Source organism: Typha angustifolia, chromosome 9, assembly GCF_048772165.1.
Source record: "Typha angustifolia cultivar Huaian chromosome 9, ASM4877216v1, whole genome shotgun sequence".
Classification (NCBI taxonomy): Eukaryota; Viridiplantae; Streptophyta; class Magnoliopsida; order Poales; family Typhaceae; genus Typha; species Typha angustifolia.
Genome location: NC_133247.1, coordinates 1,478,758 through 1,506,285, shown reverse-complemented (window position 1 = coordinate 1,506,285; position 27,528 = coordinate 1,478,758). Strand labels below are relative to the sequence as shown.

At 38.0% G+C, this 27,528-nt stretch overlaps 4 protein-coding genes across 6 annotated transcripts; 2 read left to right on the top strand and 2 right to left on the bottom strand.

The window, feature by feature from the left end:
• Positions 1 to 4,923: 4,923 nt before the first annotated feature.
• LOC140767877 (protein NRT1/ PTR FAMILY 6.3-like) lies at positions 4,924 to 8,350 on the top strand. The gene is made up of 4 exons (XM_073107955.1): positions 4,924 to 5,142; positions 5,240 to 5,457; positions 5,538 to 6,115; positions 7,331 to 8,350. Exons 1-4 carry the CDS (start codon positions 5,022 to 5,024, stop codon positions 8,172 to 8,174), a joined length of 1,761 nt encoding a protein of 586 aa, XP_072964056.1. The 5' UTR covers positions 4,924 to 5,021; the 3' UTR covers positions 8,175 to 8,350.
• LOC140767878 (vesicle-associated protein 1-3-like) lies at positions 8,206 to 11,004 on the bottom strand. The gene is made up of 7 exons (XM_073107956.1): positions 10,832 to 11,004; positions 10,388 to 10,458; positions 10,221 to 10,302; positions 9,991 to 10,106; positions 9,701 to 9,862; positions 9,335 to 9,412; positions 8,206 to 9,027 (listed from the first exon to the last, which is right to left on the bottom strand). The coding sequence occupies exons 1-7, from the start codon at positions 10,881 to 10,883 to the stop codon at positions 8,917 to 8,919; spliced, it is 672 nt and encodes a 223-aa protein (XP_072964057.1). The 5' UTR covers positions 10,884 to 11,004; the 3' UTR covers positions 8,206 to 8,916.
• Positions 11,005 to 13,147: 2,143 nt separating this feature from the next.
• LOC140767282 (uncharacterized) lies at positions 13,148 to 14,409 on the top strand. Its single transcript, XM_073107133.1, has one exon. It carries the CDS (start codon positions 13,360 to 13,362, stop codon positions 14,116 to 14,118), a length of 759 nt encoding a protein of 252 aa, XP_072963234.1. The 5' UTR covers positions 13,148 to 13,359; the 3' UTR covers positions 14,119 to 14,409.
• Positions 14,410 to 17,694: 3,285 nt separating this feature from the next.
• Positions 17,695 to 23,232, bottom strand: LOC140766735 (adenine phosphoribosyltransferase 1-like). Of its 3 annotated transcripts, none has more exons than XM_073106319.1 (7): positions 23,050 to 23,232; positions 22,162 to 22,474; positions 21,679 to 21,789; positions 19,797 to 19,889; positions 19,510 to 19,659; positions 18,825 to 18,883; positions 17,695 to 17,938 (listed from the first exon to the last, which is right to left on the bottom strand). In XM_073106319.1, exons 2-7 carry the CDS (start codon positions 22,259 to 22,261, stop codon positions 17,885 to 17,887), a joined length of 567 nt encoding a protein of 188 aa, XP_072962420.1. In that variant the 5' UTR covers positions 22,262 to 22,474; positions 23,050 to 23,232; the 3' UTR covers positions 17,695 to 17,884. The 3 variants fall into 3 exon arrangements, with proteins under 3 accessions (XP_072962420.1, XP_072962421.1, XP_072962422.1); XM_073106320.1 differs by having other exon boundaries at positions 23,078 to 23,230; XM_073106321.1 differs by lacking the exons at positions 21,679 to 21,789; positions 23,050 to 23,232 and having other exon boundaries at positions 22,162 to 22,561.
• Positions 23,233 to 27,528: the final 4,296 nt, after the last annotated feature.

The window sequence follows — 27,528 nt, the reverse complement described above, 5'->3', positions numbered from 1 at the left end:
AATTTATCTACTAGTTAATAGACTCGGGTAATAAAAGCATGAATTTAGATGCATGCTGAATGATAAATTTATACGATAAGAGTATTAATATGTTAACAAGCACATCTCATATAACTTGTACCAAATTTATGTCATCTATATTTTGGTCATGAAACACTCATCTCAATAGTTAGGCCATGCATGTTGTAGTTACGATGTCGACGAAGATTTGATTTGATTTTATAAATTATTGCAGTATCTGTTGACATGAGGTGTCAAATAACCTAGTATTTTTCCCCACACTTTTTTTTTAAAAAAGAAAATGGGTCAAATACTTATATCCTAGTTGACGTGTCATTATCATTTGAAGATCATCATTAATGGACTAATATTAGTTCCAGCTATTCATATATCATTTGGTATCTAGCCATGCTTCAGTCATGTGAAATGATGTCTACTATTTGTACTTGTTAACAAAAAAAGAGAGAAAATTTTCAACTCCTAACACTAATCATTGCAATTATATTATCTAGTTAATCACTTCTGTAGGAGTATTTCTTATTCAGATAAGTAGGTAGCCATGTACGTTTGCCCACCTCGAGCTATCACAACTATAGTTACTGTTATTTATTAATACAAATAATGTGAACTAAGTAAGTCAACTTGAGAGAAAATTAAGGCGAAGTTTACGTGTACTTTTGGAGTTAATCCTCCAATAATGCAATGCAGTGACGTCTAGCTAGGGTTGAACTCCTTAGACATTCAACTTGTATTACGAGAATAAATCAGCATGGATCGATATACATACAGGTCTCTATTATGAAAAACCCTAAAATGATGATAGCAGGAAGCACGCCAGAAGGAAAGAATTGAAAAAAAAGAAAAAAGAAAGTCAAAGCTATCCTTGTCATCGTACACGTATTACAATGTTGTCCCATATCTCTCTTCTCTCTCTTCTATAATGCGATGTCGATAATGGAAGAAGTTTCGGGACCTTGAGTTTGTATTCTCTTTTTCTGAGTATGATCAAGTGAATTTGAACAAACCTGTATAGTTCAACGCACACTGGGTCCACGCTCTCTTATCCTAAACCTTATTAATTTATTGCATTATTGGAGGCAAACGTGTACTTATATGACTACTTGTCATTTGTTCTCTTGTGTAGTTGGCTTGTCATCCTATGCGTTTGTCTACGTCATATATATATATATATATATGGGAGTCCAAATCGACAAGTTATGAATCCAATAGTTAGGAAAAGAATCTAAGCACAGAAGGGAGGAGAGAGAATTGGATGATTGGATTAGTGATGGGAAAAAAGGAATGGACTCTATTCATGGAGACGTATATTTGTCGAGTTCTAGTTGCGGATTCGAGTCATCCAAGTATCGGAATAATTGATGCCCCTCAACCCATCCGATGGTAAGTACGTTGAATTGGATGTCTTCCTTGTTTTAAAAGCTTTTCTTTTGATTGAATGGAGAAGAAGGTGAATGGAGTTAATGACCACATAATAGTAGTACGTAGTAGGTTGAAGAGCAATGCGAACCAACCTAACGTGGAGAAAATGAGGGATTTTTTTCCCACCCCATTTTCCTCCATAATAATAAACGGTGAGGAAAAATAAAAATAAAATTTAATATTTGTTTCCACAAGTTGTTGTCCAAAACGAGTCAAGTGATATTTTTGTCGTTTGACCTGTTTATACTTGAAAGCTGAAACAAACCAACAACAACGCGTTTAAGATCCACAAGGATTTACTCTTGGTTTTTTCTTGTCACATGCATACAAGTTTGAATCTCGTGGCTAAATGACAAGGTTTCTCTCTTGCTCCACTTGGATCTCTGGGGTGGGGTGGCACTACTTTGCAGGTTCTTCCTCTCGGATATTTTCTCTCTTTCACTATTTTGAAGGTATATCAATACATCAATCGCATGCATTCAGTAGTTCTTAATATATCTGTCTTAGTCTTACGCTCCTCTGTATTCACCTTCTCTCTTCTATAGTAAACAAAGCGTACTACCTAATACGTTCATAGATAGCCTGGACCATAAAGTCTGATACAAAGTCACATGCTGGTGTATGTATCACAGTAAGTTAGCCTCCAAATAGATGGATGCTGAATAGTCTTTAAAGACAGTGATTGCAGTGTGATCGTTGGCTTAACTTGTAGTAGCAAATTAAAGTCTCAGTGAGCATTTGGACAATAATAGTAGTGCCAAACCTAATGCAGACCAAACTCCCGTGAAGGACAACCCTGAGCTGTCATTGGATCCTAGTCACTTCACTCCTCGCAGCCACACAAAATCTATTCCTTTCTATTCATTGGTTGGACCCCTTAGTTTTGGATTCCCTGTCGCCAAACTAGTGGCTCTTAGTTTCCTCTCCTTCCTAGTCACTCTGTGCCATGAATTCAATCTCATTGTCACCATTTTCAAACTACCAGATGATAAAAAAAGAATCAAATTATACACACACACACACACACACACACACACACACACAGAGAAGCTTTATTGGGTCATTGTTTTGTTGCAATACAATAATTCTGAACCACTCGTTGCTTTACATTTGAGCCCTCCATTGTGACAAGCTTTCCATATTTCATAATCCTTCTTGAAGAAATGAAGGCCATAGGCTTCCAGTATTTGTAGGTATCTCTTTCCACTATGCTTCTGTTTGTCCTTGCAGCAAAATTCTAATTGGCACTCATTGGGAGGCTCACTGGTTAAAGACAGACCTGGCCCTGCTCAGGATATATGTGCTCAGCTGACAAAAGAAGAACTGTTAATTAGGCATCTTAAATGGATATAACTTATGACTAGTGAAAGTTGTACTGCAATATATTCCCGTAATCCTAAAGAAAAGGAAAGCAGATTTGGTTTATCAGGAAAACTTCTTTGGGGGGGAAAAGAAATCTCATTTCTGGATTTATGGTGGGCAATCACAGACAGGAATAAGGAATTGGAAGATAATTAATATCAATCAAGCAGAGTATGATGGAATATTGGAAAGGGAAAAAATAAAAAGAAAAGTTAAAAAGAGAGTCATTTGATAGTTTATACAGCTTATCAAAAGTGAGCAGGTATCGTTTACATTAGCTTTTGAAAATTAATAACTCTATAATAATGGACATCTCTAGGGTGTATTTGTTTGACACTTTCCACATTTATATATATCATACGTCATCTCATTAATTATAATAACAATTTATTTTTTACTAATATCTAACTAATAGTTAAAAGATGTTTCTGGCTAACCTAAGATTGTTACTTATATATTGATGTCAAAGTAAGTATTAACCTTAAAAATACCCTCTTAACATACATACAAATTTTACTTAGAAAGATCTTTATTGCTAGAAAACGTCTCCTCCCTCTCAATCAAACCAAACATAACCACCACCACCACTTAGCCCAAAATTCTACTATGATGTGCAAGTTATTTCTAATCCGTGGCTTTATAATTTGGAGGCTTCCTAATAATTCTTCTCTTTTGGGGGGACTATAATCGATATCACCAGACCTTCACGAAACCTGCCAAATAATTGACTCGATGATGCAATGAATCTCTTGGGCTACTATTCCTTGATAACATCTCTTATTCAAAGATTTCTCCCATTAAACGTGTGAAAATCTTTGATTCTGGGGTACACGTCTTTATGATACTTTTTTTGCTAGTCATCTCGTGAGGGAACGAGAGACTGGTGACCACTTGGTGGCCATATTGAGATGATTGGAGACTCTTAAACATGTGAAGTTAGATCACGACGATCCTCTATTTTTTATTTTCTATAATCTTCATAAATTAGACTAATCTTTCAAGAACTCAAAGTGTGACATTAATGCGGTATGTATGTCGTAAATTATTGAACTAAACTTTCAAGCTAAATATCGTTAAACTAATACTTCAAACTGTCTTATCTTCAAACTGATCTTCCAGGGCACACTATTAAAACTCTATATAGTGACCGACTAATAAGTTAGTGGGTCCATGATTTATTTGTTTTTTATGTATGGTTCACAAGGATCATCCGTTGCAAAACCGAGTGTGTGTACCAAAATTTAGAGCATAATTCTTTGAAAGGTCAATTGCCGACTTCAGTGATAATGACTTTGGGAAAGATAACTAAATACTCGATTGCCATACGCCAGTAGAATGAGCAACTGACGTGCCACCAAACTAAGTCTTAGTTAGCCCTTTTCCCCACCTAGCTTTTTAGTGCTTAGATTTATTAAAATAACTCGTGCGTAAAAACATCCAATTCCAATTTCTACAGAGACCAAACGGCACTATTATTCGTATGGGAAGTAAAGAGAAAATAGGGTTTGTCTTTCTTTTGATTGGCCACTATTACAATTTAGAGGATCCTTTCATGTGTTTTTAGTGATCAAAATAGTTGGGTAGTGCTAAAGTATCCAAGTCTATGTAGAAATTTCACAACACGAATGTGACACCCACATCTTATGCAACCAAAAGAATTTGGGGGAAAATAATATAAAATGTATATATAGATTGCCACTAATTTTATTTAGAATATCTTTAAAAGCTTATCTCTAGGATTAAAGTTTAATGGAGTGATAAATGTATAGAGATATCAAGCGAGGAGGAGGATATTAAAGTTATCTGCCAAAGAATCTGAGTTATTGGAACAAAAAAAAAAAATTATTTAATTTGGTTTTCCATGTACTTGACAGTTGGCAGTCCATTATTGGCTTCCAAGTCACGTGGTAACAGCTAATTTAAAATTTTAAAACATTTATACGACTTTACTTACGGGTCAATAGGAGGCTGCCAAGTACTTGTATATAGAAAATTCCACACGACGGGGATGGAGGGGATCCATTCGGATGCGTGGCCATTAGAAATTCGTGAACCGAATTGTGGGAAAATGACGGGTATACCCTTTCGCCCTATAAAACCCCCCCCCCCTTCATCCTCAGCATTAACTCCCCTTCTTGCCTACCACCCAACAGCCCTCTTCAATCCCAGCTATTTCAGTTACTCCGAGGAAAAATATATATATTTATATTATAAAAAAAATGGCACCTTTGCCCGAAACTGCCCCTGAGGCCGAGACCCTCTCCGACGCATGGGACTTCAAGGGCCGCCCCGCCGTCCGATCCCAGACCGGCGGCTGGACTTCCTCAGCCATGATCCTAGGTTTCATCCGCTTCACATTTTCGCCCCTCCCCTTTACTTTCTATTATAACTGCAGGAGGACTAATTTGCAAAAAAAAAATAATTTTTTTAAAAAAAGGGGTGGAGTTATGCGAGAGGCTGACGACGCTCGGCATCGCGGTGAACTTGGTGACGTACCTGACCGGTACGATGCACCTCGGCAATGCCGTGTCGGCCAACACCGTCACCAACTTCATGGGCACCTCATTTATGCTCTGCCTCCTCGGCGGCTTCATCGCCGACACTTACCTCGGCCGCTATCTCACTATCGCTATCTTCGCCGCCGTTCAAGCGTCCGTAAGTAGTTCTCTCGGTCTACTTAGTTTGCGTGTGTTGAAGGAGGGCAAAATAGCAAAGAATTTATATATCTTTGCCAGGGCGTGACTATCTTAACAATATCTACGGCGGCTTCCGGGCTGAGGCCGCCCCCCTGCGCCGACCCGTCGTCGGGGAACTGCGTGAAGGCGAGCGGGGCGCAGCTCGGCGTGCTGTACTTGGGGTTGTACCTGACGGCGCTCGGGACCGGCGGGCTAAAATCGAGCGTGTCCGGGTTCGGGTCCGACCAGTTCGACGAGGGCGACCAGGGGGAGAAGAAGCAGATGATGAAATTCTTCAGCTGGTTCTTCTTCTTCATCAGCCTCGGCTCGCTGCTCGCCGTGACCGTGTTGGTCTACATCCAGGATAACTTGGGGAGGAGGTGGGGGTACGGCATCTGCGCCGTGGCCATACTCGCAGGGCTGACCATCTTTTTATCGGGTACTACTCGGTACCGGTTCAAGAAGTTGGTCGGGAGCCCGTTAACCCAGATCGCCACGGTCGTGGCGGCGGCGTGGCGGAAGAGGGGTCTAGATTTGCCTTCGGATCCATCTCTACTCTACGACACCGATAGCGCAGCCGCGGCGGCCGGACAGAAGAGCAAAGGCAAGCAGAGACTGCCGCACACCAAGGAATTCCGGTATTTTCTTTCACTCTCTCTGCATAAATAAAAGTTTACACTTTCTAATATCAATTTATTTTGTTTACTTTAAGATCGAAGAGAGATAGATAATTCTTTCCACTTGAAGCCCATTCAAAGCTGTAGGAATTCTTTTACAGCTTATTAAATAGTAAAATGTTGGGAAAAAGAAGAACGAGTTAGGAAGCAAATGAGCCTTAATTATTGAGACAGGATGTAGGAGTTGTTTGGTGGCGAGGATTGCACGTTGTTGGATCTAATAGCGGGGAGACCAGTTTGCTTAATAAGACGAATAAATTACTTCTAATGACCCCACCTCGATGGAAAGGTACGACGACATAAACGAGCAATTATGCTAACTTAGCTGCTAGCAGTAGTTGCTATTCGCCACTCCATCGTAATCTTCCTCCCAATTATTGCGTATGGGTCCCTCTCGCATTTAAGGAGAGTCGCATTGTTAGAATTACTACGTCAATTTGATAGTAACAGAGAGATCAGGTGGTTGAAAACAGAGCCTTCTCATAGCTAATTAGACTTATCCACAGTTCAAAATATCTTACCGAAACTTGCAAAGAAACAAAATCCCACATGGTTGTTGAGGAGACCAAGATGGAATTTCTTGGGAATCACTTGGATTCATCCTCATCTACTCATCTTCTTCCTCCATCTCCGTGCAATATTATAGGTTAACTCAGGCTAGGTAATACCTTTCCCTAGTATCTCTGCATCTACTGATATCTATAACCTTGGTCGGCTTCAGTTACGTGGCGAGAGGTGTTTGAATAGATATTCTGAATAAATCGATGGATATATCTTATCTTCTTAGTGCAAGTGTGCAAAGTGTTGAGGTTCGGTGAGGACAAAAGCAGAGTATCGTCCAAGAGATTCGCGGCAGCACGAATCTCGGGCATTTGCACGCTTAGTATTCGGAATTGTTAACTCGACCGACTGCTAATCATTTTACTAATTCACATGCGTTACAAGCTATCTAAGTACGCAATGATTGAATAGATTAATTTGTTGGCATACGTCATGGAATCGGATCGATATCTTGCATTGGTGATATAAATGTGACCTTATCCTCTTAAAATGGTCCAATATGGCCGACGGGCAATATAGTAATAATTTGTATTATCATACATATTGAGCAGTATATGGTTACTTAAAATTAAGGTATTTTTTTTAATAATTTTATATTTGTGTTTGTTTGAAAAGATTCTTGGACCACGCGGCAATCATAGAGAACACGGGCGGCGAGCGGCCGGCGAGCGAGTGGACACTGTCGACCCTGACAGACGTGGAAGAAGTGAAGCAAGTTGTCCGCATGCTGCCGACGTGGGGGACGACGATCCTCTTCTGGACGGTGTACGCCCAGATGACGACCTTCTCGGTCTCCCAAGCCACCACCATGGACCGCCACATAGGCTCGTCCTTCCAAATCCCGGCGGGTTCCCTCACCGTCTTCTTCGTCGGCTCCATCCTCCTCACCGTCCCCTTCTACGACCGCGTCGTCGTCCCTATCTCCCGCCGCCTCACCGCCAACCCCCACGGCCTCACCCCGCTCCAGCGCATCTTCGTCGGCCTCCTCCTCTCCGTACTCGCCATGGCCGCCGCCGCCCTCACGGAGATAAAGCGCCTCCACTCCGCCAACCAGGGCATCACCCTGAGCGTCTTCTGGCTCGTCCCGCAGTTCTTCTTGGTCGGCGCCGGCGAGGCGTTCACCTACATTGGCCAATTGGACTTCTTTCTAAGGGAGTGCCCTAAAGGGATGAAGACGATGAGCACTGGCTTGTTCCTCAGTACACTATCTTTGGGCTTCTTCCTTAGCTCGGCATTGGTTACTATAGTGCATAAGGTGACTGGGCAGAGTGGAAAAGGAGTTTGGCTGGCGGATAATTTGAACAACGGGAAGCTTTATGACTTCTACTGGCTCTTGGCAGTCTTGAGTATGATTAATTTGCTTGTCTTCTTGGTTGCTGCAAGAGGATATGTCTACAAGGAGAAGAGGATGGCTGCAGAGGGTCTGGAGCTCTCTGAAGAGGCTTGTTGTCATGCTTGACGGAATTATCATCATCATCTTCTTCTTCTTCTTCTTTTCCCCCTCTTTTTTTTTTTTTTTTTTTTTTGAAACTCTCTTTCTATGTCATGTTTGGTTTTTTGACATGCTCAGTAAGATGGTGTAAGCCTTAATGTAATCGTTGGTAAGTATAAATAATTTTAGGAAAAATTTCTCTACCTAGCTGGGTGCATTTATGTCACAATTGTTAGTGCTAAAAAGCCTCGAGTGATCTGATCTTAATTAGATAAATAGGTAAGTATTTAAATGGTAATGGGTCAAATTCAAGTTTCTCTCTAGAATTTTGATGAGCCCCCCTATTTGAGGGTAATTATAATCTTTTTAGTTTAGTTTTGTCTAGCTCTCATCTCCCTTAAAAAAAATTGATTACACTTGACTTCACATATTTCCCTTACATGATTTCTGCTCTATAACACATAGATAGAATGTAGAGTTTAGTACTGCAAACTGGTTTGAATAACATTACACATAGAATCCTTTCTTTGATGGAACATAGTAGTGGAAGAGAAAAAAAAGCTTGGCTTCTAAGCACCTTATTAAGGTCCATAATGTACAGTTGAATGCACCCTCGTACAATGAGGGCAAAACAATGAATACAAAACAACTAACTATATCAGCAATCCCCTCTATTTGGGAGAGAAAATTAAAGGAATCAGACACCGGTGAAATATGTCAGTCAGAAAAGAAGAAGAGGAAAACTGTGTCTAATTTGTTTAGTTTCCTATCACCTAGTTTTTATGAAACATCCAAAAAGGATGCTCAATATAGCTATGATCACCACAAGCATGAAGGAGAAGCCCTTCCGATGTCTTGCTCGTTCTTCTATCAGCAGGTCCTGAAATGAAATGATAATCCAAGAAGAAAGAAATGTCAAAAGGCAGTATCAAAATTTCTTTCTTTTTTTTTTGTATAAATCTAAGTTTATTCTATCTCCAGATGAATAGAGAAATGCAAAAGAATTCGTATGTTGAGTGCAAGCAGATTCACAAAATTGACTATAAATCTACACCGGATAATTACAAGGGAATATCAAAGTAACAAAAGATTGAAGAACAGCATCAAGATAGATAAGTTTCTCGGACAGAAGAGAAGTGCAAAAGCACAAGCATAATTCAGAGAATAAAAAAGAAGAAGAAGCACACCAGCTCTCGCCGCAGTTTTAGATTTTTCTCAACAGCACAATTGTTTTCTTCAGCCAACTTCAGTATCATAGGTAATGCCTAAAGAACCAAAAATAACAATTAAGCGATAATAAAATAAGGGAAACACCTCAAGTTATTTAGCATCTAGTGAATCAAAACATCATATCTTGCAAACATTATAACCTAGCTCTATAAGTGTCATTAGATTTCTGATACTGACTATTGTAAGACTGCTGGACACTAAATGAAAACTTCAGATTAGATATGAGGTCAGATCATGATGCACTTATTAAACTTACTATCCTGAGGCTAAATCAATTGTAAGATCAATCATATGCAATTCATCAAACAAGGATAACTACGTACATCGTCAAACAAGGATGAACACTGTGCTTTCTCTTCTAAAAAGACAGATGACTTTGAGATATCTTCTTCTTCCTCCTCCTCTGGAACTGGCGATGGAGGATTAACAGTAACATGAACCACTCGAAGCTTAAACTCAACAACCTTACCTGATTCTTTATCGAACTTAAAAAATTCGATCAATAGTAGGCATGTCAGTATTGAAAAAGGAAAATGTAGGTGCTTATAAAGAAGAAAAAGAACAAAAAAAACAAAAAGGTTGAAATTAAGAGTAGAGTTCCAAAAAATGTTACCATCTCCGGATTAATATCTTCCTTTGAGACATCATTGTTTACGACAACACTCTGGATAAGGAATTTATCTTTGCAATTGTAGTCACTGGGAATTCTCTTCTGTGCTTGCATTGTAACTGACACCAGTGAAAAGTGCGAGAGCCAATATCAAGAATCAAATGGACTAAATTATAATGGCCTACTTAGAATAGATCAAATTCAAACGCGAATTCAAGAATATTGTGTTTCACCTGTGACACTGCATGTACTCCCTGGTAGAACAATTCCTTTTTTTGGGCTCACAAAATATTTCTTCGGCGTAGTTGTTTTAACCTAATTACAACAGAAAGGCATGGAAACTCTAAGGTTGGCCATAAAGTTAATGGATAAAGAAACAGTTTAAAATGAAAGTAATCACCTTGAAGGCTACATTTTGATCAGTCTTATTTGTCAGTTGCATGCAACAAGAGCTCTGCTTTCCGAGTTTAACTTCATGATACCAAAAAAAAAAATGGTCATATATCATCACAAAGGATACCATGTACTAAAATTGTGTTGGTCTGGCTAAATTCATCTTATTCTTTCTATTTATGCGTTGACTAAATCTAACATGGGCTGCACATGTGCCTCCAAAGTTCAAACCAAAAGTCAAAAGATCTTTAACAAATTCAACGACAACCAAAGAGGGTAACCAATTCCTCCTCTTCTGATCTCTTAGCATATGAACAAGTAAGAAGAAAAGCAACACAGCAATCTAAACCAATTTAACACAATAGAAACAACCCAAAACAGAGCATCTATAGATAGATTCTGAAAAGAGAATAAAGACTCAGATGAGAGATTTGGGAAGACGAGGGTTTACGTGGTATTTTGAGCTCCCATGGCTGGACTTTGAGAAGCGTATTACTACTCATGATCCCAAATCCCTCTCTCTCTCTCTCTCTCTGTCTATCTCTCTTCTAATATCCAAACAGAGGAGGTGGAGGAGACGAGCGTGAGAAGCGTTTCCTTCTTTCTCTTCGACTTTGTAACGAAATGAGTCGAATATATCTCCGCGGGGAGGATCCGAGCCGTCGGTGGGAGATCCGACGGCGGAGACGGGAGCCTGCGAGGAGAAAAAGAACGTATAATACGTACCTAAGTTAGTTATATTCGTTCACCAAATTATTCTCTTAATTTACGAAATGACCGCATTGCCCACGATATGGAAAATGGTTCCCACGTCTTGCCCACAAATTCTCCCTGTGTAGAAGGGCAAGACTGGAAAACGAATTAAATCCCGGAAATTTGGCTATAAAATTTCGAGATTTTAAATTCAAATATCTATGGATAGAATCATTTCAAGTCCTACACTTTGCATTTATCCAACGGCAGCTAATAATATATAAAAAAAAATATTACTTTCAAATAAAAATTTAAAACACTCAACATACCTCTAGTCTGACTTTAAAATTGGTAAGCTTTCTTAGTTTTATCATTAACTTTAAAACTCGATCAACTTATTATTATAGTAACTATTCTTTAAAAACTAACACCAAGAAATTTTTTAGGTATTAAAATTAAACGTAGGAACAATATATGTCCGTAATAATATATGAATAATAATAAAAATAAAATATATAATATTTTTAATAAATTTTTAGAAATACAAGACTATCCGATGAACAACAAAACTAAGAAGTTTATAGTTCGGGTTGATGTGAGTGTTCGACGGTAATGTGGGCCACCAATGTTGGAGACTCTAATAGTGCCACCGGCCACATATATCGATCGTGGTGGTTATTAAGTTGGAGCAAGATATACTTTGTATATGTTATTCGTTAATTTACGCTTCACGTTTTTTGTTGGTCTCACAAATTTATCAACATCTATTTTCGTTGATTCATTCCTCTCTAACCTTTTTCATTTCATAGGGCAATGTACTTATAAGCTAACTTTAGTTTTTTTTTCCATTCATGTAGCTAGATTGTGCTTTTTATTATATTTTACTTACCCTCTTAATTTGTGTTTGAGGTTGTACTAAATAGATGAATGAAATATGTTCCAAAGTGGTTTTCTCTATTAAAAAAATAAAAAAAGGTTGGTGTATGTGTGTGTGTGTGGTTAATTTGCGTTCCAGCTATTAATCTGAAGGATCTGTGGATGTAAAACTAGCAACAATTTTGTTACCCTACAAAGCAAAGCTGCACGCTTTGCCGGATTCTACTCAGGCGTGATCAAAACACCAATAGTGGGCCACTTTATTCCTCTGTTTCCTTTCACTCCTATCCCTTCTTCCCACCTCGTTTAAACCCACTCCACTACTTCTTTTTGCCTTTCAAACTCTCTCTCTCTCTCTCTCTCTCTCTCTCTCTCTCTCTCTCTCTCTCTCTCTCTCTCTCTCTACTCTGAAAATTAAATACTTAATGATCCCAATACCAATCCCTTATTCTTAGAACTTCGACTTCTGTGCCTCCCCAGTTTGAATGTTCCACTCTCTGTTCAATTCTCAACTCCAAGAAAAAAATCTAAAAGCTGTCTCTTCACTCTGGCCTCTTGTCTCTTTTATGGGTCTAAGTGAATATGAATCCAATTGCATTCTTAGTTAACAAGCAAAAGTGGCAGACAAGTATCCATCAAGGTGGTTGTAGCATCGACTAGATAACTTGTTGTCAAACTACCCACATAGAGGAGGCAGAGTAGCTAATTACATCCTCTCCAGTCTCCAGCCACAGGATGATGGCAAATACTATATACTCCTAATACTTTCGGTTTTGTTTACTTATATTCCAACTTCTTTCTTCTCTCTAACCTCTGCGGTTCCAACATCTAAATCCTTACCTACAGCTCACATGCAATGCAATGCAAGATTTATATAACAAGAGGAATGGCTTCAAAGGAATCTCTCATGGCATTACTATATTCCACAAGCCACCTTCACGAGCCTTCTTTTTGTTATCAACTGCTTGCATGCTTTTTAGCTTAATGGAATCTTATAATGGCATGGGATTAGTATAGTTATATTAGTTATTAAACCTCCAAATTACCCATCCAACCATCGTTATCAAGACTAGCAGTGTCAGTATTCACATCCAGGAATCAAGGTTACTTAAAAAGTAGGATCTTTAGAGGAAAAAGAGAATGATATCATTCATATTCTACTCGATGGGCCCAATCTCCAGGCCCATGTGCCTGCAGGAACAAAAGTTGAAGGGCTTTTTTTACATATAACACCCTTTACTTAAATTATTTTATATAGGGGGGTTACCGAACAGTTACTTGCACTTGCACCCCGCCCAAAGCAAGCAACAAATGTTACAAATTCCCCCCCTATCGAAGCGCTATTACAAATAAGACCGTCCTCCTTTCATCGTCCTTGTCGACGGTAAGGTTGGAATACGTCGCCGACAAATGGCGAAGAGTTGGGTCCGCTCCCTCGGCTGCAAGTCGAACGCCGTCGAAGACGTCGCCCACTTGCCGACTAGTTCCAAGAAGCCTGCCCTTTTACCCCTCTCATCTTGCTCCGATCCCTCCCTCGCCCTTAAAGACGTCGCCCTTCTCTTCCCGAAGTACCCTTCATCCAAATCCCACCACCGAGCTCGGTCCAAGAAGAGCCCGAAACCGTTGCCCTTCCCGCCGTCGCCGATCTCGCCGCCGGCAATCCCGTCGTTCCTAACCCTAACGGAGCTCCCTGAGGGCCACTCCTCGAGGCGGGTGGTCGAGATCATATTCACCTCGAGCTGGTCCTCGACTCGCCCCTTCCCCGGCGAGATCGAGGTGCTCTTCCGCGTCCACACCCCGGCCCGGACCGTCGCCCGGTTCGAGGAGTACCGCATCGCGGTCCGGGCCCGCTCCGCCCCATCCGGTGATCCGCGCTGCGCTGCCGACGGGAACGAGATGATGCGGTTCCACTGCGGCGATCCGGTGTCGCCGCCGCAGGCGGCTGCGGAGGGGGTCAGGACATTCGCAAGGAGCGGCTGCGCGCACGATAGCGCCGGCGGCGGAGCCGGCCGGCGGGCGATGCTGGTCTGCCGGGTCATCGCGGGGCGAGTCAGGTCTGAGTCGGACCCCGAGTCGGAGGGCGACTCGGTCCGCCTCGGGAAAGGTGAGCTCGTCGCGTCCGATCCACGAGCGGTACTCCCTTGCTTCCTAATTATCTACAAGGTTTAGATAAATAGGAATTATATTAACGCTTAATTAATTATTTCTATTTTTGTTCCTTTTCTTCACCTTTTCCGGTTTGCGCTAACTTGGGTGGTGGTGTGCAGTGTGTGCTTTGTGCAGTGAGTTGAGTGGGTTTGGGTCGGTAAAAGAAAAGAAAAAGAAAAAAAAAAGAAGTGTAAAAGTTTAATAGATGTTTCCCTTTCTTTTGTGGGTATAGTAATATCTTTTCTTATGATATTTTTCCAAACTTTGTAGTGCATGTTTATGTGGTTGGAATTGTCAGACTTTGTAGCCTTAACTAGTTTTTGTTCTCTCTCTCTCTCTCTATTTATATATATATATATATATATATATATATATATATATATATATATATATATGACAAATTTGTAGATTAGCACCATCTAAGTGTCCATCATCTACCCATTAAATTTTTTCTATCTCACTAGTATGAAAATCCAATAATGGTACCATAACCTTATTCTAGATGTTACTTTTCATTATTTAATTTTTCTGATGATACAGTTACCCCCACTCAAAATTCAAAACTTAATTTCTAGACAATGAGCACTGTGGCAAGCATTACAAGAGCAGTGCTATTTAGGCTTTTTTACCTACCTTTTCTAGGACCAAACTTGTACAAACACAATGTTTGGTTGTTCTCTGTTAAAACCTATATATTTGATTTGCTTTACAATCCCAAAAGGTTGTAAGGAAAAATTCGCATTTCATCATGAAGAAGATGCATCCATCCATGTTCTTAACTGTCCTATGAAAAATAATAGGGACTTCTTTGTTTGTCATAATATAGGAACTGTGACCAATCATGTCCTTGTCTTAATCCCAATGAATAGCTGCAAAATGGTTAGGTATGCTATAAAGTAGTGTGCTTTGGATGGACTCAACCAGCCTTAGCTGTAAGGGTAATGCATAGAACCATAAAAGAGAGAGAGAGAGAGAGAGAGATAGAGGGGGATTTGTAAATTAATTAGGTGTGCTTCTTTTAAGGTCAAGGACACACACTGATTGATTCCTAGGTAGTTCTTTTATACCAGTCATATTATCATGAACTCCAGTATCATTCCTGATCAAATAAGAAGAGATTTGGATACGTTATTTGTGACAACAATACAATTAGGTAGAGAGATGGTCCCCCTTGTTGAGCAATCTTGTTCCTGTAAATGATCCTATCTACCTCTCTGTTTGGTATAGTTGGGACCTCATTCTTGGATGCACACAAACCGTAAGCCAAAATGAATTAATAGGGATGGACTTAAAAGATAGCCCTTCCATCCAGGTCAACCAGAGGGAGAGGTAAGTTTAGCCTGGACTGCAGCATTGTCAGTTTTAAGTCCCATGTAGTAAATTCCAAGAGATATTGCAGCGATCACTTGCCATGCCTTCATCCATAAGTGCCCCTTAATATCTACTACCAACTTGGCCTAGTGTCCAAACATGGAAGAAGGGGAAATCACACTAAATAGTCCATGTGGGTTTGAATATAATAATACCTTTTGATGATTTATTATGGCAAAGTAAAACCACAAGGACTTATTCCGTAAAATTGCTATTTGATCTCTCTGATAGATATTAAACCATCAGAAATAACTCTTAAAAGTTGCAAACGATCAATAAGAATTTGAAGACCCAATTACCTGCCAGGATAACCCACCTCATTAACCAAACAGTATGTTTTGTTCTCAATCTGCAAGAGGACATATATCAGTAAATGAATGGCTTTTAATTCAATGCTGGAAGGAAGTTGGGCAAACCAAGAAGTTATACCAACACTTACTCCCAGGAATCAATAATATACATCCTCCTGATTGAATGATAGAGTTATACTTTAAAACATGATATAAGCCTTTCTCTTTCTTTATAGCTAGCACTGACGCATTCAATGTTACCAATTGAATGACTTGTTCATGCTAAGCCAGACCCAACAGTGCTACCATTTATTCCTGAATGTGATTGTGTTCTATCCATTGGTAACATGCAATCAAGAAAAGCTGAAAGCCTACTCCCATCTCTCCCCTTTGTATCTACTTGAGTGTGGGAGACCAACTTCATAAATTACAATTTAAGTGTTGGGTGAGCTTTGCATCTCACCCATTTATGAACAAATAAATTGTCTGAGGGCCTCCCAAGCTTTGATGCAATCATCATTCATAGATCTCTGATACAACTTCAAATTCAAGATATCCTTGTTTGTTATCTTTCCACAACTTCAAAGTTCGTCTGGATAGCCTATAGGACCTCCACACTTATCCTGGTTATCCACTTCATCAGGTGTTGCAGCACATAAACAGATAACGTTACCGTGCACCTAATCAGGTATCCTGCATCATTTAGATAGTGGTCCTATAGGCCTCTCACAGATGCAAAAACTCTAGTGGCTTATGAGCTCACTGCCAACTATATGAAACAATCTGCCAAGTCAATACAATTGCCTCCTCTTGCTAAGGTACTTCTATCCTGCAGTCCTTTTAAGACAGAAGCAGCTATTATATCAATTAACTTTTATGATAGCTGCTATGTAAATGTACCCCAAAAATCTAGGTCATGTGGAATGCTTAGGAGGGGATGACACAGATGCCCTACTGACCTAGTCTTTCCTGAATCAATGCAAGACTCTGGCAATGCTCAATTCATGGCTAACTTGGTTCAGGAAATGTGAGAGGACATGTCATAGAACCAAGGTGTTATGACCCTCTGTAGTCTCACATGGGCTCTTTGCTTCACTCTACAGAACAATATAACTAAAGTACAAAAAGGAACAAGGATGAAAAGGAATGAGAGATAAGATGTAAGAATATTTAGGATAATGATATGCATATGTTTTCTTAAACAAGCACTGCAAAATTTTGTTCCACCAACTTGATGCAGCATGGATAAAGATAAGAAAGATGAAAACAAATCAACTGTATAAATTGGGGAATTGATGATATTTAACAGTTGGTTTGACTACCTGATCCAATGATGAAGCAATAACCGAGCGGCGGTAGGTAGGTGTCTGTCACTAAGGCAAAGAATTAAAACTTGTCAGCCTGAGAATGATCATTTCTAGAGTACATCCAGTGAGAGATATCAAAGAATTATCGATCCTCATTTGGGCATGTTAGAAGATTGACAGACGATATGATAAAAACCCCTTAGATCAGAAGCACACAATAATGGTGGTGATTTGCCAGCAATCTCATTTGATATTGTTGCATGTAAATCGTTTCCTTTTATTTTCAGCAGGAGCAACCAACAGAAGAATGCTTAACCGAAGAGCTCAATCAAAAAGAGAAAGAATAATTGCAAATAGAGCAACACCTGTGCGGTGCCTTGAAGTCAACAATGTTGCAACCAAGCATCTAAACCAAGAAAAAGAAAGTTTTAAGTGATGAAGAAAGTATTCAAGTCCTAAGATGGTTGGGGAGGAGAAGTGAATTTTGTAACCAGTGATTCCACTTGTAGAAGTTCTAATGCATGACTTGATAATATAAGGCAAAATTTAGCATCTATCTCTCATCATTGGAACACAGAGCAGTAAAGGAACAGCCAATGATGAACAGAATAAAGTCATCAACTATGGAGTAGTCAATAATTTTTCTAAATATTAAGAAAATAGCTTGCTTGGAGAAATCCAGTGTTGAACATAAAAATAGGCACCCCCCCAAAAAAAAAGCCCCAGGATGGGAAAGTAATCAAAATTTACTGCTACCAAACGATAGATACCAGCTTCACGACTTGAATGAATTTCTCTAAAAAAAAGGCTCGCATGGCATCAGTGTGTCTCCACGAGAATGTATAACGGTTTATCATTCAACCTTTGACGACCCTGCAATTTATTGACCAACAGATAAATAAACTGACACTTTGAATATCCGGTTATTACAAGAGTAATACTATCAAAAAGAGAAGAAAAAAAAGATAAATAAGGCATCACAATTTCCTCAAAGCAGAATATACCTAACTATAGAAACGTGTCTTTGTTAATTCACTCTAATTCTGATTAGTGATATGGGTTGTATAGCTACTCGTCATAGCTACAACTATGGTCAGGGAGAGGAATGCAAATGATTAAACAATCTGAGTAACAATAATGTGATAGTTTAGAAGATGTCAGATCAGAGCAAGTTGTAAACGAGAGTGTTTTTTTTTTTTTTCATGAACATTAGTCCTTTCTCATACATGGGAGTTTGAAAGAACATAAAGACTACTAAGGAACAAAAGAGTGAAACTAATATAGGAAAAGTGTACAAAATATTGTTTCAGTAAAAGAAAGTTAAATGGTTGAGTGGAACTTTAATGAGAAAATCTAACATTGAGGTCACTAACATAAAAAAAAAAGCTTGTTCTCTTATTCGGAAAGTAGATCAAAAAAGGTCTCTCGATTGAGGAAGAGAAGAGACAAGGTAATATTGTTTAGATCAAAAACATCTGGAAGAATTTATACATGAACTTAACTTTAGAAAAAGGAAAACATATATGCGGAAAGAAACGGTCACAGAGAATAATTACATCAATGATGAATTTGGAACAAAGAAAGATTGAACACAAAAACCGAGGCTCCAAGTAAACAAATTGTTTAAATTACCAAAATAGCATAAACTATATGCGAAAGGGAATAAGTACCATAAAAGAAAAAATGAAAGTAAACACGAAATTATTCTTAGAAAAATTCAAGTTGTGCCCAAAACTAGAAATAACATGTTGGAACTAACCTTTAGTTCAGGAAGTTCAATCACACATGCACACTCAACCACTTCAGCCCCAGCACGCTCTGCAACCAGAATAAGTATACAGATTAGTAAGGCCTAATAAGAAACAAAATTTGCAACCCCAATGTTCCATACCAATTTTTGTAGAATATTTATGAAGTATGTTGGTTTAGCATTAGAGACTAGAAATATTAAATGCATTCTTTGTGAGAGTCTAATTTTAATCCTGTAATCATTTGTCACGGGAGATTTTACAATTTAATTATATTTAATTTTTTAATTTATAATAATAGACTCTGGTGTGTGTACTTCGTTATAATAATGTGCATTGAATATAAGATATATATACGCTCAATGTTAAATTACATATAGTTAAATTGTAAAAGGCTCGTTGTAATGCATATATACATTACGACTACTAGAAGAGCCTCAAAAGGAACCAACGGCAATCCGATCCTTCCTATACCTACAATGTGTATATGTTTCTACAAGTTGCAAAGTAAGAATGAATCCTATCACTTTTTAAACCAGGCAGTTGCTTAGGAAGCTAGATCTCTTTCTATTCTCAATATGTTGTCCACTTCATGATATGTAATTCATCTGGCTTGTAGCAGCAAGTGTTACACAAATAGAAAATTCATTGAAGCAATAACTTTCTGCTATAACTTTATGTACCAAAAGAACACACCAAGTAAGTTTATGGCAGCACAAAGAGTTCCTCCAGTTGCAATTAAATCATCAACTACCAGAGAACGTTCACCAGGTTGAACAGCACCAACATGCATTTCGAGACAATCAGTTCCATATTCTAGAACATATTCTTCAGAAATAACTTCGCCTACACATCAACCATAATTTGGATCAGCCCAACTTCTAGAAAATGGTGGGAAAAACTTGACAAAGAAAGAATAATCAAATAGAAGCTTTTTCCTAAATCTATGATGTCAATTGGTTGATAAACAAATCACCACAGACCTGGCAACTTTCGTGGCTTCCTCAATGGAACAAACTTCGCACCAATTGCTAGTGCAATGGGAGGACCAAAAATGAAGCCTCGCGCCTCAATTCCTATTAAACGAAGATATACCATGCCACATTATCTAAAAGAACTTCACGTGTGCACAGAAAAGAAAAATCAAGAGATAATAGCTCCAGATAACCATATAAGTAGCAAAGAAGAATATTCTCGTAAAAAAACTCATATAATGTAGGATTAAAAAGATAATGTATGCAGGCAAACAATTCATATCAAGTACTCTTACATGCAAGTTTTAAACTCTTTATTAAGTAACTCTGTTTCCCTATCTTTAAGTTCAATGTCCCATTAATTATTATGAAGCTAGCTTCTTGTGCATAAAGATGGGTGACAGAAACACAAAGAAGTTTTTTTCTGCATATCTTATAACTTGCGTTAAAAATAGTAAATTATCTTGAGTTGTAAAAGTAAAAAACGTATATGTGAGCCTTTAGGAACTGAGCTCGTGAGATGTAAGGAAATGCATGGACAGAAAATTAGTTGGCAAGTCCACGCCAGAGTCTTTATGTATCAGAAGCAATCCTATATTTAATAACTCAACAAACAGAATAAAAGACTCAATAGAGATGGTGGTGATAAATCACAACAATAACAAAGGTGTCAAAAGCAATAGCAGTGACTACACTGAGGTAACATATTAAGCATTTTAGCATGAAAAACCACCAAAGACTAAAGCTATAGATTCAGTCCAAAAAGAGTGGATCCCACCGAAAGAATCAGTGAGTGAGATCTACTTTTCTGATTAATGACAAGCTAACAAATACAAGCCCTAGTGTCTTTTTTAGGAATCGAATATAACTGTTTTTCATAGTCAAAATTAGAAAGTCTGAAGAAGCTTGAGCTGATATGGAAAACCAAAACCAGTAAAACTAGCTTTATAGACTTTATGAGATGCCATTTCTTAGTCATGACAGGATTCTACATCTTCCCTTCTTATCTTCTTAACTTTGTTTATTATAAGCTAATATTTTGAAGTTCACATCTTTGTCTCTTACCCAAAAGGCTAAATCCACTCTTTCGTCAGATAACCATAATATCCGTATAAATATTATCCAACTGGAATCAAAATACTACCTACCAAGCTATTGTTGTAGCTCAATGGAGTTGATATTTAATAGATTTTTTATCGGAGTGCTATATTATGAGCTCGATGTGACCCATTTTTTGGAATGGTTGACCTAATTAACTAATCAATATATCAAGAAGACAAGAATGGTGAACCCTTTGTCTAGATTATAGCCTACGGGCTCATGATCAAAGAAAAAAAAATTACCTATGAAATTCAAACAGATGAAGAAGAACATACAGCAGAAAAATAGAATAAGAGGACCCATCAAATAGTAACGAGAAACTCATGAATTGACATCAGCTGGGGGAACCAGGGAGCAATGTCAGCATCAAGTCCACCACCTCCAGACAATGAATAGAATAAAAAGGGAAACAATGGAAGATACAAACGGGTAGATCACAACTCACAAATGGGTCCTAAAATAACAAGGTCACTGAGAAGGTAACACAGTCAAACCAACCGCCCCTACCACTGCGAAAAGGTTGTCAAGGATCCAAAAAAGGAACATAAAGTTCTCCGATGGAAATTATGAGATGAGGAAAAAATTACCTTCCTTGATCTATCAACTATTCTCCAACAGTGAATGAAAGAAGAAATCATAATGCAAAAGGAAAAAGGGCCCACCATAAGACAATTTAACGACAACGATGGGAAATAAGCATTGATGGCATGATAAATTGACGGTTCCAGGAATAACAATGGCAAGAAGAAGGAGAAGAAGAAGAAGAGGAAAAAAAAATCAAGAAATTTACCAGCAACTACAGAGATATCCTTCCCACTATACCGTTCGACGAACAAATCGACCGTGTTCTTGAATGCTTTTGGGTCGAGAAGCAAGGTGGTGATGTCTTGAAACATGATCCCTGCAACCATGAATCGGTTGGACCAAATGGGTGGTCAAATTTTAGCAACCAAGAAGCTCAAAATAGCACGCGCAAGAGGCAATTATTCCGTGTAGCAAAAAGACGGCAATAAAGTGAAATTTTCGCGAGGAATAACCCACGGTTTTCCGTTTTTAGCACCGTCCCTCCAAGAATTAATTCGAAGAGTGAGAACCGATCGAAGAATGAGAGGTAGAAGATTCCCCATATGGTGGGTTTCCGTCATTAGCCCAATATTTTCACGAATCTTCACGACGAAGAAGCGAGCAGAGAACGAGTACGAGATAAAACCACAGACGTGTTCGACGAAAAACAAAAAATAAAGAAAAAAAAGATAAAAGGAAAGAGAGAGACCTGGCTTGGGGAAGTCAGGAACGACGCGAATAGAAGAAGCTATCCCTTCAATGCGAGGATCCACCGCCGGCTCCTGCCTCTTCTCCTCACAGGCCTCCATTGCACACACACACACACACACACACTCTCTCTCTCTCTCTCTCTCTCTCTCTCTCTCTCTCTCTCTCTCTCTCGAGGTGGGAAGAAGAAATTGTGTGTGTGTGTGTGTGTGTGAGAGAGAGAGAGAGAGAGGAGTGGTGGTGAAAAAGAGAAGATGGTTATATGTAAATATGGATGGAGGGAAATTTGAGTAGCGGAGAGGCGACGAGGCTCCCTGCACGAGAAAAGAAAGACAAGTTACAAAGCGAGACAACAGAATCGCCTCGAGAGCATGGAGAGGGATTCGACACCATTAATTTAAGAGGACTTATCTCTGCCAACTCCCAACCCTATATATATATATATATATAATAACAATATATTTATACATATTATTTGCTAAATAAAAATAGGATATTTTATGCGGTAGGGTGTGAAGAATAATAATAATAATAATAAAGCAAAATATAATATATTTTTTCGATAAATCTCCTCAAGTCAACTTAATGGGTACCTTTTAAAAGGGACCAAAAAGAAAAGTTAAAGCAAGAACATTCATATTTGGAGAACATGCACATGAACAAGGAATCTAACAGGGGTTGCAGAGAAGCCCTTTACGCTATTAACGGAGGACTTTGATATCCTCAATCTCTGAAAACCTCCTCCTCCTCCCTTTGTCCATACGCACACACACACACACACACACACACAAAAGAGGGGGGGAAATTGATACCGAGGAGCTTAGACTGCAAACTTTAGCAGCAAATTGAAGTTTGGATAACGCCAACATGCATGCATGCTTACTTTTACCTCACTATCTTACAAATCTATCACGCACTTGTAATGGAAAGAGGACAAAGACGCCCGGAGACAAGGAGGTCAAACGACAGTGAACACCACTTGGCAATGGCAGCAGCTGAGTGTTAAGTACTCAAACATCGATCATGTTCCACTTCTGATACGTAGAGAGGAAGATGGGAGAGAGAGAGAGAGAGAGAGAGAGAGAGAGAGAGAGAGAGAGAGCAAAGAAGAATATGTTGTTATCCAGCTCACAGCGAGCTGCCAAAGAACAAGAGAGGGGATAGAAGATACAAAAGTAATTAAGACTGTTTAGGATGGGGTTTGACGGGACCCAGTCACCAGTATAACTCTAATGGCAATATTGTTCATGTCTCCTCCTCCTCCTTCTCCTTCTTCTTCGTTGCAAAATTCCCTCACAACCAGTGCATGCAAGAAGAGCTTATCCTTCAACTTGGTGGCATTTTGGACATCCCATGCTCGATCGTATCCGAGAAAGATCCAAATCTCGCTAGTCACCTAATTGACATCTTATCCCTGGTGAACAAACAAGGTCTAATAAAGATCTATGCCACCACCAATTTGGTGGCCCAGTTGCATTATGAGGAACTTTGAAACTTCTTCCTTAGATTCAAATCTTAACTCGCATAGTATGATAGCCACTCTGACGAGGGCGGAGTCAGCTCTAAACACAAGGATAAGCCACAAGGAGACCCTTAACTTAGATTCATTAACTAAAATTTTTTTTTTTTTTTAATATCTAACTAAATTTATTTTTTAAAAAAATTTAAAACTAAGAAATAAAAACAACTAATTAAATTCAGAGCTTAGCCTCAAAACAAACAAAACTTAAGCATTTAAAAATATTTACATAATTACTACTGAATTTTATTTTAAATATCATAATTGACTCAAAATCATTATGCTCTTCCCAAACATATCAATCCGCTAGTTAAAATTTAATTAATCATAATTAAACCATAAGATTTAGATCTCAAAATGACTATTTTGCCATTGCATAAATTATATAAAATAATTTAAAGCTATCTAATATTATACGTGATACCATAATACTAAAAAAATATATCCTTTATTAATAAACACTTTACACTCTAAATTTGAAAAAAGTAAGAATATTTTAGCCATTTATACGTGTTTATTAACTTTAATATTAATATGTTATGAATATTTTATTAAAAATTAATTTTAATGACAATTATGAAAGACTCAAGAGATTTTTATGACATATTTTAAAATAATGCAATGATAATTATAATATTTCAGTGACAATTATATAAAGAAAAATCCAAAGATTTAATAGAGAGCTCTTTTTTTATACATGTATACTATTAAAACATCTCTTATTTACTTGCATGTTCCATAAAGTTGATATTTTCATACATCGCCTCTTAAAATAGATGTTTTTTTTCAGTTATTTCTCTAATTGAGTATATAAATAATTTACTAAAATAAAATTAAAAATATATGTAACAAAGAGAAATACTTAAAAACTAGAATAATGAAATAAAATATAAATATAAGCACCAATTTGAGAGAGAGGCATACTATATATATGTGCAAAAAAAATAAAAATAAACTTTGATATATACCAAATATCCTTTTAAATTTGAGTTTTAGGAGTGAGGAGGAGCAGTAGAATATTTAAGAATTAATTGAGTTTATGAACATATCTAACTAAGTTTACCTAAGACTTATTAGTAGAGTTCGAAGCTTAGCATCAAATCAAACAAGGGCATGTTATAGCTTTTAAGTGTTTTTTAAAGCAGGAGTGGGTAACTGCTGAGGTAGTACCTGGGAGAGGGACCATCTCCATTAGACCATTACGCTCTTCGATTTTTATGTGCAGGTTTCTACTTATTTTCCTTAAGTACTACGTACGATTAATGATGATGAGGACTAATCACTGGCTCTTTTTGTCCCAGTCGTACGTAGAGCATTCTGAATTAAAAATAAAGGACAGAAGAAGAATCGTTTGAAAAGTTGCCGATATTTTTTGTTAAAAGAAAAAATTAAGTTAAAAATTTATCGATTAATTTATATGTTACAAATTGTTGGGTTAGAATTAGAAGCTGAAATTTGAAATATTCATCTAAATATATCCCAAGTTTAAGTTAAATTTATCTCTATATTTTTTAGTCATTTTTCGACATACAAAACTATATACAAAATTAATTAAAAAACGGGTAAAAGAGCATTAAACTGCGACCCTCTCTGGAATTATTAGAAAGTCATTCTTTTTATTATTTGCAGGTATATCTTTTTTTAAATTTCAAAACCTATGATTTTTATAGAATATTTTTGACAACAATAAATTAAAATTCTAGTAATTTATAAAATTTATCTTTGAGGCCGACTGAGATAAATATACATAAATGAGAAAAGGAAATTATATTTTTAACTTTTGATAATAAAAATTTAATAGTCAGTAAAAAGTTTTGAGGGGGTATGTATGCATGCATAAATAAGAATTTTTAAAGGGTATATATGTAAAAGAAAAAGCCCTTTTAGTGGGCCTTTTAACAATAAATGGCCCGTACCACGTTGCAAAGGTTAAGGGCCCATATACGAGAATAATCACATGATAGCAACCTAGAAATGGGACCCGCTATTCAACCACAACCTGACAGTTGACTAATCAAACGCCATTAATTTCCGCAGACGTGTTTAGTTCTTGTTTATTAATTATGACTCTCTTAAATACGTTGCATCATTAAATATTTATTTATATATATTTTAGTCAAACTTTGTATAAAATAAATCACGTGTTAAGTTATCTATAAAATTTTAACTAAATATAAATATTTATATAAATTTATTCACAATAATTATTACATTTTATAATTAAACAATAAAATATAAATAAGGTTATAAATATACTTCATCTATAATCAATCATATCCTTGGGTCTGTGGGTGATTGATTATGTTTCAACTCCATAAGTTATTATCTACATACTATAATTATCCTCTGTAACATGCTGATGCACTTATAATAACTCTTGTTTAAAAATTTGAAAAAAAATTAAAATAGAGAGCATAAAATAAATAAATAAATAAGCATAGGGCTTTGAGTTGGGTTAAACTCGTTAGACTCTTTCTAGTAATTAGAAAAGAGAATCAGATAGAGCGGGCAGCGAGCAAGAGTAGGATTGCTTCCCAGGAGAGCATTTTGAGTCTTGCTGAGGAGGTACACGAAACACAGAGGACTAACGTGATTTGGTCCAAATTTAACTCATATTTATTTAGCATAAGCAAGGCCACCTAAGTTATTTTATTTATTTGTATTTTTATATTTGTTGTTTAATATCAAAGTTGAGAGCTTGTGGGGTAGCTCCTCACTTAAATTCAAAAATCCTGTTGTGCCGCCCAATCTGCAACCCAATTAGCTTTCATGTGAATATGAAAAACATTCATATTTTTAAGCTCTTCCTTCAGAGCTACACAGTTTGCCATAACTGTTCGGATGCACCAAAACCAGCCGCTCCGCCTCCTTATCAGTTGCACAACTCCAACGAGTCAAGATTAACGTCCAGTTTCAAACACCCATGAAGCTTGGCTATACAGAGTCCGAGCCAAAGAACACCAACCTCACCCTCCAACACATGGCTTGTTGACATCGATTCTCAAGCAATGCTCGTGACTGTGCCCTCCTAAAGGCTGTCCACCGAAAGCGCTCCATCCGTATTCAACTTGCATCGTCCCGACGCCGGGCACTACCAACCGACCCGAACTCTACTTTTTTTTGCCTAGCCTTCTTGTGATCCTACTGACCATATTCCTTAGTCATTCTAATTGCATGATCAGCCACCGCCTTAGCTTGCTCAGTCGCCCCTCCAAAGGCCACTGTGTTATATTGTTCTAAATGAGCCATTGGGTTGATGCGATGATAGTTTTTATATGCGCATCCTAGCTCCCCTCTCTAGACCACTTCATCCATAACCATTTGGAGTAGATCCTTTGGCCAACCATAGCTTCCTCCACATGACCCAAACCTTGACACTATACTAACAGGTGAAGAGCAAGTGGTTCACCCCCAACCCAACCTTACATTGGTAGTCCCTTGTTGGAATGCGCTACCAAGCAACTTTCCAGTAGAATGTTTTAATCTTGGGTGCCACCCATAGACACCATAGTTCCTTTCATCCATCCCAAACTTTCAGCCTCTCAATTTAGATAAACTTGTATATGGAGCTAGCTTAAGGTTCACCCTTAGGGTGTGGCCACCAAATCTAATGGTCAGCAATATTGGCATCACATAAAGGGATTGACTCAACCTTGAAGGCTAGGTCGAAACCACCATCCATGAGCAATCTGGAGAATTGTGACTACGACTTCTCCATGTTGAGCTTCAATATCATGATAGGGTGTCGTTGCTTATTAAGTCAGCATCGAGTGCACTATTTTCTGAGCGACAATAGTGTTATCACTTATGCTACTCTCAGCCACAAAAGTCGCTTGCTCTGACACTATT